The sequence below is a fragment of the Peromyscus maniculatus genome, chromosome 22 (assembly GCF_049852395.1).
Source record: "Peromyscus maniculatus bairdii isolate BWxNUB_F1_BW_parent chromosome 22, HU_Pman_BW_mat_3.1, whole genome shotgun sequence".
NCBI lineage: Eukaryota > Metazoa > Chordata > Mammalia > Rodentia > Cricetidae > Peromyscus > Peromyscus maniculatus.
The window spans coordinates 54,817,564-54,835,834 of record NC_134873.1 but is presented as its reverse complement, the minus strand read 5'-3'; the positions used below and the strand labels follow the sequence as shown (position 1 = coordinate 54,835,834).

General features: G+C 43.3%; 1 protein-coding gene across 3 annotated transcripts in view; it reads left to right on the top strand.

The window, feature by feature from the left end:
• Srbd1 (S1 RNA binding domain 1) overlaps nt 1-18,271 on the top strand; it is a 181,446-nt gene that overhangs the window by 43,699 nt on the left and 119,476 nt on the right. For all 3 annotated transcript variants that reach the window (XM_006986498.4, XM_042266841.2, XM_042266840.2), the window contains exons 11-14: nt 2,630-2,737; nt 6,469-6,626; nt 10,884-10,974; nt 11,570-11,677. In XM_006986498.4, the coding sequence (XP_006986560.2) occupies nt 2,630-2,737; nt 6,469-6,626; nt 10,884-10,974; nt 11,570-11,677 (465 nt within the window). The remainder of the gene's footprint in view (nt 1-2,629; nt 2,738-6,468; nt 6,627-10,883; nt 10,975-11,569; nt 11,678-18,271) is intronic.

Here is an 18,271-nt window from a genome sequence, read left to right as displayed (position 1 = left end):
ATTATAAACTTGATTGTATCTAGTTAAGGCCACTTAACTCAGATTTTGCTTTTAGCTAGTACAGCGTACTGCCCTTATCCACACTTTTGGGTGTTCAACATGTTTATCTTTTTAGATTTCTACTTTTGCATTTTTATGGTATACATTGTATATGTGTTTATTTATTTTGTTTTGAGACATGTAGTTCAGGTGGGCTCACTGTGTAGCTGAGGCTGTCCTTGACCCGCTAGTCTTCTTGCCCCTAAGTGCTGGAATAGCAAGTGTAAACCACAATACCTGGGTATAACACTTGTCTCCTTGATAGACGTGCGCTGCTCTTTGTCTCACTGTGACCAAAACACTTGACAGAAACAACTGATGAGAAGACTGGTTTACTTTGGGGTCAGTTGTCAAGGACTGTCGGTCCATTGGGGCAGAGACACTGCATTTGATGGCAGGGGAGCAAGAGCTAGTCTCAGGGACTCAGACCAGGGAGCAGAGAGTAGGCAAGGACGGAGAAGTGCAATGGTCAGAAGTCTTCCAGATGACCTCCTTTCTCCAGCCAGGCCTACTTCCTGAAGGTTCCTGAAGTAGTGCCCAAACCTGGGAAGCAAAAGTGCTCGAAACATGAGTCTATTGGGAACATTGTAGGTTTAAATAACATGGGACTTGTATGTCTGATTCTTAGCCACTTCCTTCCCACCTCTCAAGTAGGGAGGACTGTGGGGAGTAGCAGAGATTTTGGATGGAGAGAATGATGTGTCTGGCCTAAAAGCACATTTGTTTAAATTGGAAAACAAAACTATATGTTGCTGACCTAACATCCTTTGTAAGGGTTCAGCTATTTGCTATTGTGTGATCTTTAATGTGTGTTCACTGAAGTTTCATTTCCAGCCTAAATTATGGAGAGGAGATTACCTTAGGTACATTAGCTTTATTAAAAAATTATTCATACTTTGCTAATGGCTTCTGCAGAAGAGGGTGTTGAAGGGAAATGCAGAAATGCTGGTTGTGTATGGAAACATGGAGCCTGTGGGGCTAGATTTGTCCTGGTAGTTTCTCTTTGCCTTTCTGTTCTTCCCCGGTGTCTAATTGGTTCTATTCAGTGTGCATGCATGCTGCAGGGCAGACACTGTGACCTGGACTGGAGGTCAGTGTGCATTCATTCTGCAGGGCAGGCAGTGTGACCTGGGCAGGAGGTCAGTGTGCATACATGCTGCAGGGCAGGCAGTGTGACCTGGGCAGGTCAGTGTGCATGCATGCTGCAGGGCAGGCAGTGTGACCTGGGCAGGAGGTCAGTGTGCATGCATGCTACAGGGCAGACAGTGTGACCTGGGCAGGAGGTCAGTGTGCATGCATGCTGCAGGGCAGGCAGTGTGACCTGGGCAGGAGGTCAGGTTGTCAGCAGTATCCAGATGAGGTTCCATAATGGTGCCACAAATTTGGAGATGCTCTTCCTTCTTTGTAGAATTTGGATAGCTTTGATTTTATGGGTTTTGAGCTAAAATAACAAAGGTTTAATTTATTTTTTAAATGTTTTTCAATAGGATTCACTGCAGGTTTTTTGTTTGTTTTGATTTTTGTTGTTGTTGTTATCATATGTGCTTATTTTTAAATTATGTCAAGCTTTTAGACAGCACTCACCACTGTCCCTCATCTAAGGATGTAAGAGGTGGGGAAGAGGGTGAGAATTATTAAACACATAAACCCAACTTTAAGTGACAGAAACATCTTGACCAGTGTATTTATTGTACAATAAATGTAAAAGGAGACTGTGTAAGAGGTGATGTTAAGAGCTCAGAAGAGGGTGAGATCAGGGTCCACTTAGGATAGATACTTGGGTTTTAGAGTAAGAATCTAACTTTTTGTTAAGTTTGAGATATGTAAGGTTTAAGTCAAAGCTTGCTACCAAGAAGAAGAGAGTGCCTAGAAACAAGATCCATACAGGTTCTCTGTACCGCCTCCCTTCACTCTCAGAGAAGAGGGGAGGAAATGGGAAAAGCTGCTACAAGAAAACACTAGAAACTGAGCAGCAAAAGTTCCGTTTTTCAGAGTCCTAGAGACGGGGATTAAGGAGCTAACAGTTCAGGCCCTTCGTGGGGCTGTCTTCTGCAGCTTTCTCCTGTCACAGAGTGGATAGGGAGACAGGGCAGGCTCCACTGGACGCCTTTATCTGATGCTGATGCTCTCTGTAGTCCCCTCCATAAATGCCTCACAGGAGGGGCTAGGCTTCCAAATGTGGGTTTGGGGACGGGTGAAGCTCAGTCTCTAGTGCTGTAAGGATGTGTGGGTGTCTTTCAGATGGCTCAGGAGTTTAGCCTTCACTAGTAATATTTAGAGAGGACAGTCACAGCAGTATAGTTTGTATAGTGAATTCTAGGGCCTCTAGTGCTACACACAGAGCAATCCTGTCTCAAAAAACCAAAACAAACTCTTCCAAACTAAACAACAATCTCCCCCTCAAGAGATGCTCCTCTCCACATGTCAGATGATACCTTTCAACACCACAGCCTGAGGACAGCCTCTCCCAGATTATCCTTCTATGGTTTCGATATAGTCTCTCCCTGTCCCCCAGCTCCCCTCTTCAAGGTGCCCTTTCATGGTCTCTCATTGGCAATTCACTTTTATCATGAGCTTTTTCTTCATGTAGGTGGAGGCCACGTGGCTTCGCGCGGCCAGAGTTAATGAAGATCTTACATAATTCACTAGATGATGCCTTTAAACGCCTTATTGTTCCTCTCCTCTGTAGAGAGTTCAGGTATGTATCCTATTTAATTCTGTGTATTGTCTACCATTAGGTATGGTCTTCATGGAGTATGGAGCAAATGTTCGTTAATGTGAACCAAGCCAAAGAACTTAGTCAGACCAGGTCTTCAGTGTGAGCCTTGGTTTTAATTTGTAGATTCATTCTCATGCATAGATCTCACAGCATTCTTCTTAATTGTGATACACTTTTTAGTCCTGAACACAGTGTCGACACCCCTTCCAATTCTGCATTGCTGATGTTGCAGTTTGACAACCAAGCCAAACCTGATTTTATTGATTAGAGATCTGGCTGGGGAAAAACAAACTGAGAAGTTAATGGAGAGGTTACTTGGAAGCATTTGCTGGAGGTAATAGAGCCAAAGAAAGCATAAGGAGCTTGTGAAGAGTGAGACAATCTCACTGTTCTGAGGAGAGAAAGCAATTATGCCTGGTCGTCTCCAGTGGGAATCATCTGGATGAGCAATGACAGGCACTGAGGAGGAGACAGAAGGAGCGGTGCCAGTGGGCTCATGGGAGTTCTGTGAATAGCCAAGAAGATGCAAGAGCCCGAGGCGGCAGACACTCACTTTCTCTCTTGATATTCTCTAGCTCTTGTCTTGGTAGTTAAGTTCCAGACTGCACGGTTTCATGCAGTCCTTCATGTGTACTGTAGAGCATCACTTTTTTCTTTTCTTTTTTTTTTTTTTTTTGTCGAGACAGGGTTTCTCTGTGTACTTTTGGAGCCTGTCCTGGGACTCGCTCTGTATAATCACAGATCAAGCTGGCCTCGAACTCACAGAGATCCATCTGCCTCTGAGATTAACGGTGTGCACCACCACTGCCTGCAGATCCTCGCTTTTCTTGAAGCTTCAGCCAGGCTCCCTGGGAATGGTGGTATTGAAGCTGTCTGGTCAGCTCACTGGGCTTTCTAGCCGACTGATGTTTTCCTGTTCCTCCCTTGTACATTAGGTCTTTGAGTTCAGACTGTCCAGAGCAGGGAATGAACATGAGAAAAATGAGCTCCACTGTTCAGTTTCTGTGGCTCCATGCCTTTGTAGCCTAGGTGGCCCCTACAGATACTGTTCTGTTTGGAACTCTGTATTATCTGTGATGTAATGTCTCTTGCTTTCCCTGCTGTGGCATAAACTTTAAGGGACCTGTTTTTTATTTATCCATTTATCTATTTGTGTGTGTGTCTCTCTGTGTGAGTGTATATACACGGTACACGGGCCGGTGCTTGTGTACAGTGGCAGGAAGAAGGTGGTGAGTGTGCTCTGTGAGTTGCACATGCTCCGTTGAGGTGGAGGTCTTTCCCTGAACCTGGGGCTTGTGTCTGCTCTAGGCTGGAAGCCAGCAGGCCTTAGCAATACACTTGTCTACACCTTGCTTGGGTGTAGCTGGGGTGAAGGCATTTCAAGACACTTAGCTTGTTATGTGGGTGCTAGGATCCCAACTCCAGTTGCCATGAGTATGTAACAAGTCATTCATTCTGTTGTTAAGGGGAAAACAATCTTATGTGAAATTTCAGTGTGATACTTCTTTTTCTTTCCTGGTGTTTTTCGTGTTTCATTCACCATCCAGTGGTATTTTGATATTTTGCTTTGAATGATTTTGTTTTGACTAAGCAGTATGTGGGATTCTGTAGGACACAGTCCTTGTTGGATTTGCATTGTGGATAAATAAGAGCGTGTTCCTCTTTTAAGAGCAATATAGATTCTTTCAGTTCCTAGTTAGTTTGCAGACATTGCTCAGAGCTGGGTCTCCTTAGAAATACCCACTGGACAGCAGCTGAGGAGGGCAGGCAGAGATGGCTCCACTGTTGACTTTGAAGAAAAATTGTATGTTTCTTTAATTCAGAAGAAATTTATCCTAAAGATAGAAAAAATGATTTCTATGGTTTTTGTTCATTTTGTTTACTTTAATACTTCGTTTCTGTTCTGGGCTATGGTTACAGTGCATGTCTTCAGCCAACATGCCTGGGTTTTTATGTGAATGCTGAGGACCTGAGTCAGACCCTCATGGCTGCTTGGCAGCGACTTCACCCAATGAGCCATCTCACTGCCCCACATGACTGTCTAAAATCCTATCTCATTACTTCACAGTCGTCTATGGAAGATCCTCGCTGTAGGTCTGTGTGCCCAAGGGAAACTTGATGCTCCTCAGAAGAGCCTGATGACTCGGGGCCTTGGGGATTTATCTCATTCTTCAGTTATTATGTCCTTGCCATATCTGTTTCTCTTAGAGTATGAAATCACTTTCTTTTTCTCCAAAGAGCTGGGAACCTCCTGGGCCACTTTGGTTGTGTGCGGTGTCCTCTCCAGGCCATCCCTTTACTGGGCTGCCTTTATTTGTGTAGCTCTCATTCACCTGAGCTGCTCCTGGCTAGGTCCCTAGGAAGCCTAGCATCCCCAGTGACCCAGTTAGTTAGTCTTTCCCGTTTATTGTTCTGCTTCTTCCATCATTCAGTGGTCTTCAGGGCAGCCATGTGGCCTTTCACCTTTGTATCTCTTAAACCAATCCTGGCTCCTTGAAAGGACTGCCAACCAGTGATTTCACAATAAATGAAGCTCAAAAGGAAGACTTAGAAATACTTGTAATGATACTTTTTATCTTGTTTTGCAGAAGTCAGAAAATTACAGTGAAATATTAGAGAAGATGAGAATAATCTTTTTGTTGTTGTTTTTGTTTTGTTTTGTTTTTTGTTTTTTGAGACAGGGTTTCTCTGTGTAGCTTTGTGCCTATCCTAGAACTCACTCTGTAGCCCAGGCTGGCCTCGAACTCACAGAGATCCGCCTGGCTCTGCCTCCCGAGTGCTGGGGTTAAAGGCCTCCCGAGTGCTGGGGTTAAAGGCGTGCTGCACCACCACCACCACCACCACCACCACCACCACCAGCAGCAGCAGCGAGAACAATCTTGACAAACAAAATTAAGCCCAAGAAGCAAACTGTAGCAGTGTACATCTTCACATATGGAGTTAATCCCTCCCCACAGAGACCCCAAACACACTTTAAATTGCATTGTACTCATTTTTCTCATAGCCAATGACATGTATTTATTTGGTCGAATAGAGAAGAAGTACTTGCTATAACATCATTCTTAGGAATTTCAAGAGATGATACATTGAGAGCTTCAGGTTTCCAGCTGCCTTTAAGCCCATCATTGGCTTATATTTTCATCCTGCAAATGTCTTAAAAGTCCACTTGTAGCAGCTTCTGGGTAAAACAGAGGCATTGTTCCATGAGCCTGGTTCTGTACTAGCTCTTAGGATCTATGGCATTGTCGAGTGCCCGAGAATGACAAGCGGGTGGATGTGGAGAGGAACATAGACAGTGGCATTGAGACTTGATGTCAAAATAGTGCACTAAAGAATGTTGTGCACTAAAGGCTGCCTGTGGCCTTGTCCTTCTTGTTTTGTCTATATTTTTAATCATCCGATAAGCTTTAATTTGACTTGCAAATCTTTACAGCCTCTTTCTCATGTATATACATGCATATTTAACTCATGACTTGTGTATGACAGGGCAGCTAGAGAAGATAGAAGATAGAGAAGACTCAGACAGTTGGCTTCAGAATTGTTTATGGTGTCATGTTGCCGTGGTTAGTGGGTAGACTCAGTGTAACTCAGGGATGGATGTTTACCCTGAGGACTCTACACAAAACAAACGGTGCTCTTTTTCTGGAATGGAAATTTGGATGAATGAAAAACTATTTTTTGTGTCATCCTCCCTCCCCTGCATTTCTAAGAGCCAAACTGTCATCGGACGCAGAGAAGCAATCGGTGCTGACGTTTGGACAGAATCTCCGCCAACTCCTTTTAACGAGTCCTGTTCCAGGGCGCACCTTGATGGGAGTGGATCCTGGCTACAAACACGGATGCAAACTGGCCATCATCTCTCCCACCAGTAAGTCTTCAGCTGGAAATAGGAGACTGTGGGGATTGATCCTAAGTTTCACTTCATAAATTTCATGAAGATTTGGAATAATGTTTGTTTTTGAGGCTTAGAAATTGTTTTCTCATGGGGCAATGGGAATCAGGGTGTTTCCCTTATTTCTGGATCAGAACTCTCACAGACAGACCATCATTTTCCCTGTGTGTCAGTGGAGAGAACCAGTCCTGCACTCTCTCAGCAGCTGTAGGCTCGGGCCATCATACCTTGCCCATGTGGTGCTGGGCTTCAGACCCAGGGCATGCTAGGCCAGCATTCCCCCACCTGAGCTATATAGAACTTGAACTTTTAGTTCTTACCAACTTTATCATGTATTCTAATTATGTATATTATATGATAATTGCATATGTGTACATGGTAAATACATATACATAATTATCAGACGTTTACAACTGTGAATATTTAGTTAGACTTTTTTTCTGTCTCATATAGTTACCTTCCTATGACTTTTCTTTCTGCATTTCTGTGTTCTCTTTTGAGAACATCTTCATATTGCCTGAGAAGTTCCATGTTATTACTCTTTATTTTCTTTTCTTGAGGCAGGGTTTCACTGTGTAGCTCTGGCTGTCCTCGAACTCACAGAGATCCGCCTGCCTCTGCTTCCTGAGTGCTGGGATTAAAGGTGTGTGCATCACCACATGCTGGCTTCTATGTTGTCTCCTTTTTTTAAAAAAAAATATTTATTTTATGTATATGAGTGCTCTGTTGACTTTATACCAGAAGAGGGCATCAGATCTCACTATAGATGGTTGTGACCCACCATGTGGGTGCTGGGAATTGAACTCAGGACCTCTGGAGGAACAGCCAGTGCTCTTAACTGCTGAGCCATCTCTCCAGCACTATGTTGTCTTTTTTTTTTTTTTTTTTTTTTTTTTTTGGTTTTTCGGAGACAGGGTTTCTCTGTGTAGCTTTCTGCCTTTCTTGGAACTCTCTCTGTAGACCAGGCTGGCCTCAAATTCACAGAGATCCCAAGTGCTGGGATTAAAGGCGTGCGCCACCACCGCCCGGCCTATGTTGTCATTTTTGTGTGAGTTAGTTGATGAAAAGTTTTCTCAGTTTTTGTCTGAAAAAGTTGCTTTTGTTTTCATTTAAGATTTTTTTATGGCTAGATTGATTAATTGGGAGTTAAAGATATTGTTTCCCCTTTTTTTGGCTGATATCTTCTTACCCTCTGTAATGAGTACAGACTCTTGTAAGTGTTCCCGTTAAAAGGAATATCCTAGCCCAGCAGAGGCAGGCAGACCTCTGAGTTCGAGGCCAGCCTGGTCTACAGAGCGAGTTTTAGGACAGCCAGGGATACACAGAGAAAAAAAAAAAAACCAAATAAATAAATAAATAATGAGTAAAAATAAATAAAATAAAAGTAATGTGCTTTTCTTTCTGGTGCTAACATTTCTCTGTGATTTTCAAAGTTTTTGTGTGGTATGTTTAACAGTGTATATGAGTCTTCATGAATTCCATTTCAGACGCCATTATATTATTATATCTCTCATTTTTTCTTCTGTTTTTTTAATGTTTACTTATTTTTCTGCTGATTAGTAATCTTCCAGCCCTCTCTAATTTATTGTTAAATCAATTTGTTTGAGTTCTTTATCTAGTTTTTTATAGTTTTAGAATTTCTCTTTGATATGTAGTTATACGTTATAATTCTCTGGTAAGCGTCTTCACTTTTAGTTTTGTTGTCTTTGATATCTCTTTGCTTTGTTTCTCCAAGGACATCTGTTCTGTGGGCCTCAGGCTGGGTTTCCGTTTCTCGAGTGCTTTCTTCTCTTCCGCTGGCCATATTGTCTCAGAGTTGGTACATGTGCTGCCGAGTCCAGAACTTGCTTTTTCTTCCATATGAAATGAATTCTTGTTATTTCATTCATGTGGTTTTATGATTCTGCTATGTATTACACTCATAGTTTCTATAATATTATTTTTTAAATCTCATTTTCATATATCGTGCTCTGTTTTGTGGGCATATTATGCTACACTTTTATTTTCTGCTTTAAAATAAAAATCTGTGTGTGTACACTGTCTGTCATCCTTTTGTTTCACTCAGTTTTACATAAAGTTACAGTTCAGGTAGTTTCAAGAAGGTGAGCTGGGTCGGGACAGGCTTCTTGGTGTTTAAAACTAACTTTCTTGGAAAAACAACAACAGCTTTCTCTTCTGTTTTCCAAGTCATTAGAGAAGCCAGCTGTGGTGGGGTGGAGAGTGGCCCTGATGGGTTCTGGAATGGGCTTCCTTGCTGCATTCTCGTCTTCAGTGCGAGTCCTTTGCATTCTGAGCTTGACTTGCCCAGTGTAGCTCGGGTTCCAGCTCTTTGTTTTCACTCTGATTCGTCCTCTTCTCTTAGCTTCTGGAGTCCAGGAGGAGGAGGTTTTCTGTCTTCAGAATGTTACCGGACAGCCTTTACTACTTGTCAGCCTGGCCCTTGGGCTCTCCAGTATGGGGGCTCCTCCCTTGGGCCCCGCATCCTCTGTTGCTCTCCTCTGCTCTGTCCTCAGATGCCTCTCGTGGAGGGCTTCTGTCATCCCCACCTGCCTGAGTGTGTGGTTTTGTGGGGATTGTTACCTTTGTTAAAAATACAGCCGTGGGGTTTGCCTTTTGTTTTTCTAGTTGTCACTGCTGTTATTAATTCCCCCACATGTGGGAAGAATTGACAATCTCAGTGTTTTTCCTGTACCTACTGAGACGTTGTCCTTCACTGTGCCACTGTGATAAGTTACAGTGTTTAGGTGTTTTCCTTATTTTTGAAACAAGACTTCACTGTGTAGCCCAGACTAGCCTTAAACTCTCTGTGTAACCCCAGATGAGATCTTCCTACCTTAGCTTTCAGAGTCCTGGGATTCTGGCCCAGCTAGGTATTTTGCTTTGTTTTGAGAATGTAAGATTACACTTGGCCATGCTGCCTTCTGGACCTGTCAATAGATGAGTTTTCAGTATTGTGCTTAGTTGTTCCTAGAATGTGAAACACAAATGTTGTCTCAGTCTGTGTTGATAAAGTTTGGTTCAGAATTTCTGTTTCATTTGCTCTGAGTCTCCTTTCTTTTTAAACATTGTAGCCTGGTCATGTAGCTTCTTTATTTGTAATGTATTTGTATCTTCCTTTTCTTAATTGCTACTATTGAAAACCTTGTTTCTTACATATATTTAACTTGAAATTTCATTGATCCTTTGTTACACTTACTTCTTCCCTGTTTTCATTAGCTAGTTTTGGTGAGGGTAGCTGGCCTGGAGCTTGAAGCAGTCTCCATAGCTCAGCCTTCTTAGTGCTGGATTGTATTACTCATTTCTCTCTCTCTCTTTTTTAAGGTTTGTTTATTTATTATGTACACAGTGTTCTACCTGCATGTGTCCTTGCAGGCCAGAGAGGGCACCAGATCTCATTGCAGATGGTTGTGAGCCACCATGTGGTTGCTGGGAATTGAACTCAGGACCTCGGGAAGAGCAGTCTGTGCTCTTAACCACTGAACCATCTCTCCAGCCCGTATTACTCATTTCTTACCCTCTACTTTCTTGGTGACTATCCTATGACCCTTTTACTAACTCCCAATTGTGTTAGCTCATTTATTTCTGTTCATTGAGTCATCACCCTGAAACTTTTTATTTCAACTAAAAATTTTTATTTAAAAATAAAACACTTTATGTATAATGCAAGATAGAAAAAGCCTGAAGTTCTTAAATACACAGCTCAAAGAAATAGAATAAGCGAGTTTATCCATCAGCAACTGAACAGAAAAAGAACAGTCTAATGGAGCCTGGCCTAGGAGCTGTGCAGTAGGTGTCAGTTCTCTGTCAGTAGGTGCTGTAGCAAAGTATCCGACTAGAGCTGGTTTGTGTGCAACAGGGCAGTTCTTTTACTTTGGAAGTAACAGCTTTTTCTGCATCCCTAGGAGAGCCTGATCGAGTGAATGTGAGTGATTCAGACTGCATTGTCATGATCTTTTATACATTTTAATTTGTGTGGGTGTGTGCTTCGACACTTGTTCATGGCGGTCAGAGGTCAGCTTGAGGCAGTCCTTTCTCTTCTTCCACTGTGTGGGTCCCAGATCCAAGCAAGGGTGTCAGGCTTGGTGGCAAGCATACTTACCTTCTGAGACATTTCACAGACCCTTATTTTAAAGATAAGCCAGTTCCATTTTCTGTTGCGACTTGCTTAATAGAAACAGCAGTGAGTTATAGTTTGCAAATGCCTTTTTACAGCCCTCCCACCCTCCTTTTAAGGTCAGATTCTTCATACTGATGTGGTTTATTTGCACTGTGGACAAGGCTTCCGAGAGGCAGAGAAGATCAAGAGGCTTTTGCTGGATTTCAAGTAAGAAAATTACTTTAGTGCCTCAGCCATCATGGGTCCCTTTGAGCTTCCTAATTTGGAGTGTGCCGTTAAGGGAAATAAATGCCTAGGGAGGGGAAAGGAACCTGGTGCACAATGCTGGGCCAATTGGTGGACAACTCCTACGTGGAGACAGTGGGGAAGTGCTTTGCCCTCTCTCCAGTAGAGGTGATGATGTGGGTACCTGGGAAATCCTCCCCACACCCTCCTCCCTCCCTTACTTTGTCCCCTGAAGAAGGGATGTTGTATTAGTTAGGAACTTCAGAAATTAGCATTGTGTGATTTAGTTGTATGTCTTGATTATGGTTTGGAGTGAGCATGAGTTGACTTCTGTTTAGTTTGGCTTTTTGTAGACAAGAAACCGCTGCCTGTCTGTCCTTAAGATGACAGTAAGGCGTTCCTCTCCTGCCCCCTTCCCAAACACAGGGTGATATGTTCGTCTAGCGCAGTGGAGAGGTTGCATGGGTAGATGCAGGATAAGAGTCGCGTTGAGCACTGTTCATTCCGTGTGCTTTCTCAGATTGGTTTCAGAGTGGCCTTGAACTCATTCAGGTTTCGTTCTGTTTCTCCCTTGAAGCTGCAGCACAGTGGTGATTGGAAATGGAACTGCCTGCCGGGAAACTGAAGCGTACTTCGCTGACCTGATAATGAGGAACTACTTTGCACCATTGGATGTTGTTTACTGGTGAGGACAGTAGGAGACTTGCCTTCTTGGAGGGTGGGGGCACTTCTCAGGCTCCTCTCTTCATGCGTTTTCCCTTCCTTTTTGAAAACCTATGTCTTGTTGCCTCCCGGGCTGTCTCTTACTGTTAATAGGACTATTGCAGGGATGACTAGAACAGGGCAGGGCCCTGCAAGCTCTCACAGCCTCAGCCCTACCAGAGCTCAGTTTACTCCCGTGGAGTCTCCCAGACTGTTCTTGATATGAGGACTCTAGTTAAGTGTTAACAAATGAGTATGGTGGAATACCAAGTTAGCAACCACTGACTGTGGGTAGCTTACTCTTCTGCCAGAATGTTAAACCATTGTCCCCTAGAACAGAGAGCAAGGTAGCTGTTGCAAAAGGAAGTGTTTCTGATGCTCCATTCTCATTTCTCTTCCTGAAGCGTTCCCATTCCATACAGGTGGAGAGTTGACTGGGGAGTTGCTATGAATTAGTCTCCTGCTGCTTAGGCCTGGCCCTGTATTTCAGAGTTCTGCTTTCCTTTTTCAGTGTTTTCTTCTTTCTCTCTGGGCCTCAGACAGCTATGTCTTCCCTTCCAGTGGGGAGTGAGTCCTAAGGTTCAGTTCTGGGAGAGAGAAGTGGCTAGGACTGGAGGAGGCATGCTCTAAGGCCATCCGCTTCTGCTTGGTGAGAAGTCCATAACAGAACAGTTGAGCAGGGCACAGACAGGATCAGCAAAGCAAATGAGAGCAACCCTCCCACAAGAGGAATTCTAGGGTTCACTTCAGAAGGGCTGAGCGGAGCGGCTAGTAACCTGTGTGCTGAGAGTGCAGTCAAAATAAGCCAGGAAGTCTGCCGGGCGGTGGTGGCGCACGCCTTTAATCCCAGCACTCGGGAGGCAGAGCCAGGAGGATCTCTGTGAGTTCGAGGCCAGCCTGGACTACCAAGTGAGTCCCAGGAAAGGCGCAAAGCTACACAGAGAAACCCTGTCTCGAAAAAACCAAAAAAAAAAAAAAAAAAAAGCCAGGAAGTCAACGCAGGCTAACGAACAGGCTTGGAAGGAGGTCAGGGGAGTGAACGTGCCGTGGGAATGTGGTCCAGGAAAGAAGCAGACTGAAAAGTGCCTTTGAGTCTTCCCCTCTGCCGCTGTTCAGTTGGCTTGGGCAGCCTGCATGTCTACCTTATTCTGAAAACTGCAAAGGGCACCAGGACTTTGAGAAGCTGACTAAATCCCCTGGACGTAGCTGGTTCTGTTTATTACAGCCCATTTCATTCTTACCTGTTCATCTTAATCTGATGTAAATATCCAGGAATAGGTGTAGTGATTATCTATACATCTTGGGAATATTGGTATAGACCAGCAATCCCAGCACAGGGAGGCTGATGCAGGACGGTATCTGTAAGACCCTGCCTCAAAAATGCCAAGAGAAAAGTAGTGAAAACATACTGAATTTGCTCATGGAGCATGCCTTCTTTGAACTTTAGTATGTATTAGGGAAAATGAACCACGAGGCCACACAAATCTAGATTCATTAAACTTGATGGAGTAAAAATCAGTGATGTTTAAACAGCCATAATTAATGATAAGCCATTTGTATATGTACTAGTTGAGATGTGTAAGTTAGTAGAAGTACAAGGCACATGGATTTGTGGTGTTGCTCATGTACCAAGCTGTATTCCAGAGACGCTGTAGAAATGTGCACTTCTGTTACATGTAGTGAGAATGCCTATGCCCTGACACGTATGTAGTGTGCCGCTCACTCTTCATTTCTGCCATCCCTCTTCAGAATACTGGAAACTCCGGGTAGTTTTGAATCTTTGTATGGGGCACTATGGTGTCTCTGTCTGTAGATGACTCATCCTTCTGGTTATCATTCCAGCTCTCTTTGTCATGGGGTGTTACTCCCTAGTGTTCTGGTGGAATCTGCTTGCCAGCCCTTTATCTTTAAGTGCTGCAGATGTCTAATCAGAATTTACAGCGAGTGCTGGAGGAGGATCCGCGTTGATTTCAGTTGGTTGTCGTTTGCCAGTTCAAAGTGTCTGCGGAGACCCGGGCTCTCACCTCCGGTGACTCTCCTTTGTCTCCGTGCTTGCTCTCTCTGTCATTTTTGTGTGCTTTCCCTTATGTATTTCTGTAATCTTGTCAGATTCTTATCATCTGCCTTTGAATCTTTCCAGAACATCATAGTGAAGCCTCTAGTCCATCCTTATCCACCGTTCCAACGCTTTTTATCTGAATGTGCTGCCACAAGTTAGCATGTGCCATGACTTCTATCCTGCCTTACACTCATGTAACCACTCACCTTCTCTCATGTATTTCTGTCCCCACCCTTGATACTTTGTAAACCATGGTACTTCTCTGTACCTGGGGAAATCATCCAGGGGTTCAAATTGTAACTACCAAAGGGAGAAAAATTAAACTGGATCTCAGTGGCAGAATTTAACTGGGATTCAATTGGTCACTTACATTTAAAGTTGGACACATCACTGAAAATTCATGACATGTAGAGTTCATTTATAGTTTATGATAGAATGATGTGTTTTCAGTTTTATGGCACATAGTAGGCCCTTGCTTTGTTTTTTTTTTTTTAACCGATTAAGTCAATTTATTAAAATAGTTGACTTAAGCATCTGCAATAGTGACTTCAACTTTCACTCCTAGCTCAGTACTGATGGAAGTGATTTGTTTAACAATCTCGGAAGGACTGTGTAAGTCAATGGTCACTTGTGGGTTCTCATTTGGAAATGGTCCTGTGTCTTGAAACCTTCACTGTACCTGGCTTTCTTTTGGGCCACCAACCAGCTCCCAGATCATGACATGGAGCCTTATTAGTTATGAATGCTCATCCTAGTGTAGGCTTGATTCTGGCTAGCTCTTTTAAATTAACCTGTTTCTCTTCATCTACCTCGTGCCTTGGGGCTTGTTACTTTTCTTTCCTTCCTTTTGTCAGTCTTACTTTCCTGCTTCTTCCCTGTCTGCCTGTCTATTTGGTGGCTGCCTGGCTGGTTGGCCCCGGGCATCTCCCTCCTTCTCCTTCTCCTTCTCTTTCTCTTTTCTCTGGAGCCGAGATTTCTCCTCCTGTTTAGTCTCTCTGCCCGCCAGCCCCACCTACCCCTCTCCTGCCTAGCTATTGGCTGTTCATCTCTTTATTAGACCCATTGTTGCACCTTAGGCAGGCAAGATGCAACAAATGTAGCACATCTTTATATAATTAAACACACATCCATCCATCGTTAAATAAATGCAACATAAACAAATGGAAATGTTTACGCAGTTGAAGTAATATTCCACAGCATAAACAAATGTGACACATCTTTTTAACATTCCTAGTTAAAGGAACATTCCACAGCACTTCCCCACAAGGTGTTTTCTTGTAGTGCTTCTCTGTGTCTGGGTAGGCATGTGCACTGGTTTCTTTCACTTTCACGTTCTTCTTCTTTGTGCCTCTGATAAGTTGGCTCACAGCCTCTCCAGGACTTCACCTTGAGGCTGGTGAGGGTGAATTGCCACCTCAGGTTCCCAGGGCATCTTTCCTGTATCTTTAAAAGCCGTGGCTGTGGCTCAGCTTCCTGACGGACTTGTTGCTCAGCAGGAGTGAACAGTGGTGAGTCAGGACGAGCAGACGGAACAGAGCTGCACACACCACCACGTCTCCTAGGCACTTGTTTTTAATGTTGACTGTTTCCTTTCATGTTATAGTGTCACATAATTATTTTCTAATGTTATACTGCTATATTTTTTGGCAAGAGATATCATTTCCCTTTTTATAACAATGGTACAATGTAGAAATGGCTCAACCCTTGGGAGACATTGTGTTTATGTGTATGCTGTAAGTGTTTACTTTGCTGACATGTCCTCAAATTAAGGGATCATGTTCTAATGCCTTCATATTAAGCTCATTACTTGTAGGTCTACCTGGATAAACCTAAATCTCTCTCTCGCGCACGTGTGTGTGTGTGTGTGTGTGTGTGTGTGTGTGTGTGTGTGTGTGTGTGTGCATGCATGTGTGTGTACATATCCATGCATGCACATGTGGATGTCAGTGTTAGGGGTTTTCCCCTTATTCTATACCTTTTTCCCTCCCTCCCTGCTTCCCTCCCTCTTCATTCAATTCTCTGTGTGTGGTGTTCTGCTTGTGTGTGCTCCCACCATGCCTGCAGCGCTCACAGAGACCACAAGTGGGCATTGGATCCCCCGAGATTGTAGCTAGAGTTTTTCTGCCTTGCCCATAGTCAGGACAAATCTTTGTCTCCCGCCAGTCCCACAGCCGCTCAGACCCAACCAAGTAAACACAGAGACTTATATTGCTTACAAACTGTATGGCCATGGTAGGCTTCTTGCTAACTGTTCTTATAGCTTAAATTAATCCATTTCCATAAATCTATACCTTGCCACGTGGCTCGTGGCTTACTGGCATCTTCACATGCTGCTTGTCATGGCGGAGGCTGGCAGTGACTTCTTCCTCCTTCCTGTTCTTTCTTTTCTCCTCTCTGTTAGTCCCGCCTATACTTCCTGCCTAGCCACTGGCCAATCAGTGTTTTATTTATTGACCAATCAGAGCAATTTGACATACAGACCATCCCACAGCACAAGATAGTTACAGATGGTTCTGAACTGCCATGTGGGTGCTAGGAATTGATCTCTGTAGACCAACAAGTACTCTTAACAGCCAAACCATCTATCCAACCACTCCATGTTTTGAGACTTTGACGCTCACTAAACTGGAGCTGGACATTGGGATGGATATGCCAGGTAGCAAATCCCTGGGATTCCCCTGTCTCCATCCGGCCTGGCACTGGGGCTTTTACATGAATGCTAGGGATCTGCATTCAGGTCCTCATGCTCGAGCAGCAAGGTACCTACTGTATAGTGTTTATTCATATTTACTAATAGTAAGCATTAAACTGTTTTGATCAGCTAAATCTCAAGACTATTGACTTATAGGTTGAAATATCTCTTTTCTAAAATGCTTGGGACTAGATGTGTTTAAATTTTGGGTGTTTTTAAAATTTTGGCATATATCACTATACACACACACACACACACACACACACACACACACACACACACACGTCTTGTGATTAGGACTCAAACACAAGGCTTTTTTATACACAAAGCCTAAAATAATGTGTTTATGCTCTGACCAGGCAGGACCTGTCCCATAAAATGTCATGTCAGCATCAAAACATTTTATGTTTTTAGCCAGGTGGTGGTGGTGGCGTATGCCTTTAATCCCAGCACTCAGGAGGCAGAGGCAGGCAGATCTTTGTGAGTTCGAGGTCAGCCTGGTCTACAGAGCGAGATCCAGGACAGGCTCCAAAACTACACAGAGAAATCCTGTCTCGAGAAAAAAAAAAAAAAAATATATATATATATATATATATATATATATTTGAGCATTTAGGGTTTTATAGACTTAATATTTTCTTAAAGATAGATGTTGATTTTGGAAATAAAACAATCGTGTGGTAGAGTTATATAATTGAATTGTGAACTACTGGAGTAAGTTTAGTGTTTGCTGTCTTACATTTTCATCTCCAGTTGGCAAGCTTTAGCTGAAGATTGCTCTAACTTGCAGCATTGTGTATCTTTTGGAGATCACAGATACATGAGTCACTCCAAGCCTGTGTCTAGCAGTGCAGAACAGTTCATGCTGTTGTTTGACTTGGTGTTTGTGTCTCCGTCCTAAAAGCTTTACTGTATGCATGGATGCTAGCAGGCAGATCTCACAAAGAAGAAATAACTCGTCTTGCTTCCCAGTGAGCACTTTTAGTAGCCAGAGTTGGAATGGATTGAGAAAGTACAGTATGTGATGGAAGGGAGCAGAGAGGTCCTGTAGCCAGGTCTGGGGATGTGGTTTGGAGGTTAGGTGTAGACTAGGCCTGCTTAGTGAGGGACAGAAGTGGCCAGGTCACACTGGAGGAAAGCCCTGGTAGGAGACGTGGGAAACACGCACCGAAGCACACTCTTCTTTCATTTCAGTAGGCTAATAACTTTTTACAGGAGGAAAACATAATTTAAGGAATCATCACTTTTTTGCTTGAGGTAAGTTGGTGTTCCTTCTAGAAACTCTAACAATTGTAGGGAATTGGATGGGCCTTAAAAGGTTAGCTCACTTGGGGGATAAATAAAAGACTTTAAGATGAAAAAGTCAATTAAAGAAGAAAAGAAATTAAATATACATGTTACTACAGACTAGCTAGCGAATGTGGCTGTGTGATAGGATTTCAAATCCATTGCCTAAAATGTAACTTATGTCTTAGATTCTGTTTCTCATCTGCATGTGGTTTCTAGTGTTATGAAAAGGAGTGCCCACTGTATGTTCCCTGTGCTGTTTCTCCGTGTGCTGTCATCATTCTGTGCCAGTCACCATGCCCCACAACATTGACACGTCACTACCGATGCTCTTTTGTGTGACTACAGCCAACTGTAGTCATTCCTTACTGACATCTGAGCTTTTCTAATGATGATCATTTGAAATGAAGCTAAAGCAAGTATTTCACACTTAGGTTTTTGCACATACCTTTTGTAGATGTAACCGTCTTATTAAATAAGAAACACAGAGCCAAATACAGAATTAAAAGCCAAGAGATTAGAGCAATAGCTGAGAGCTG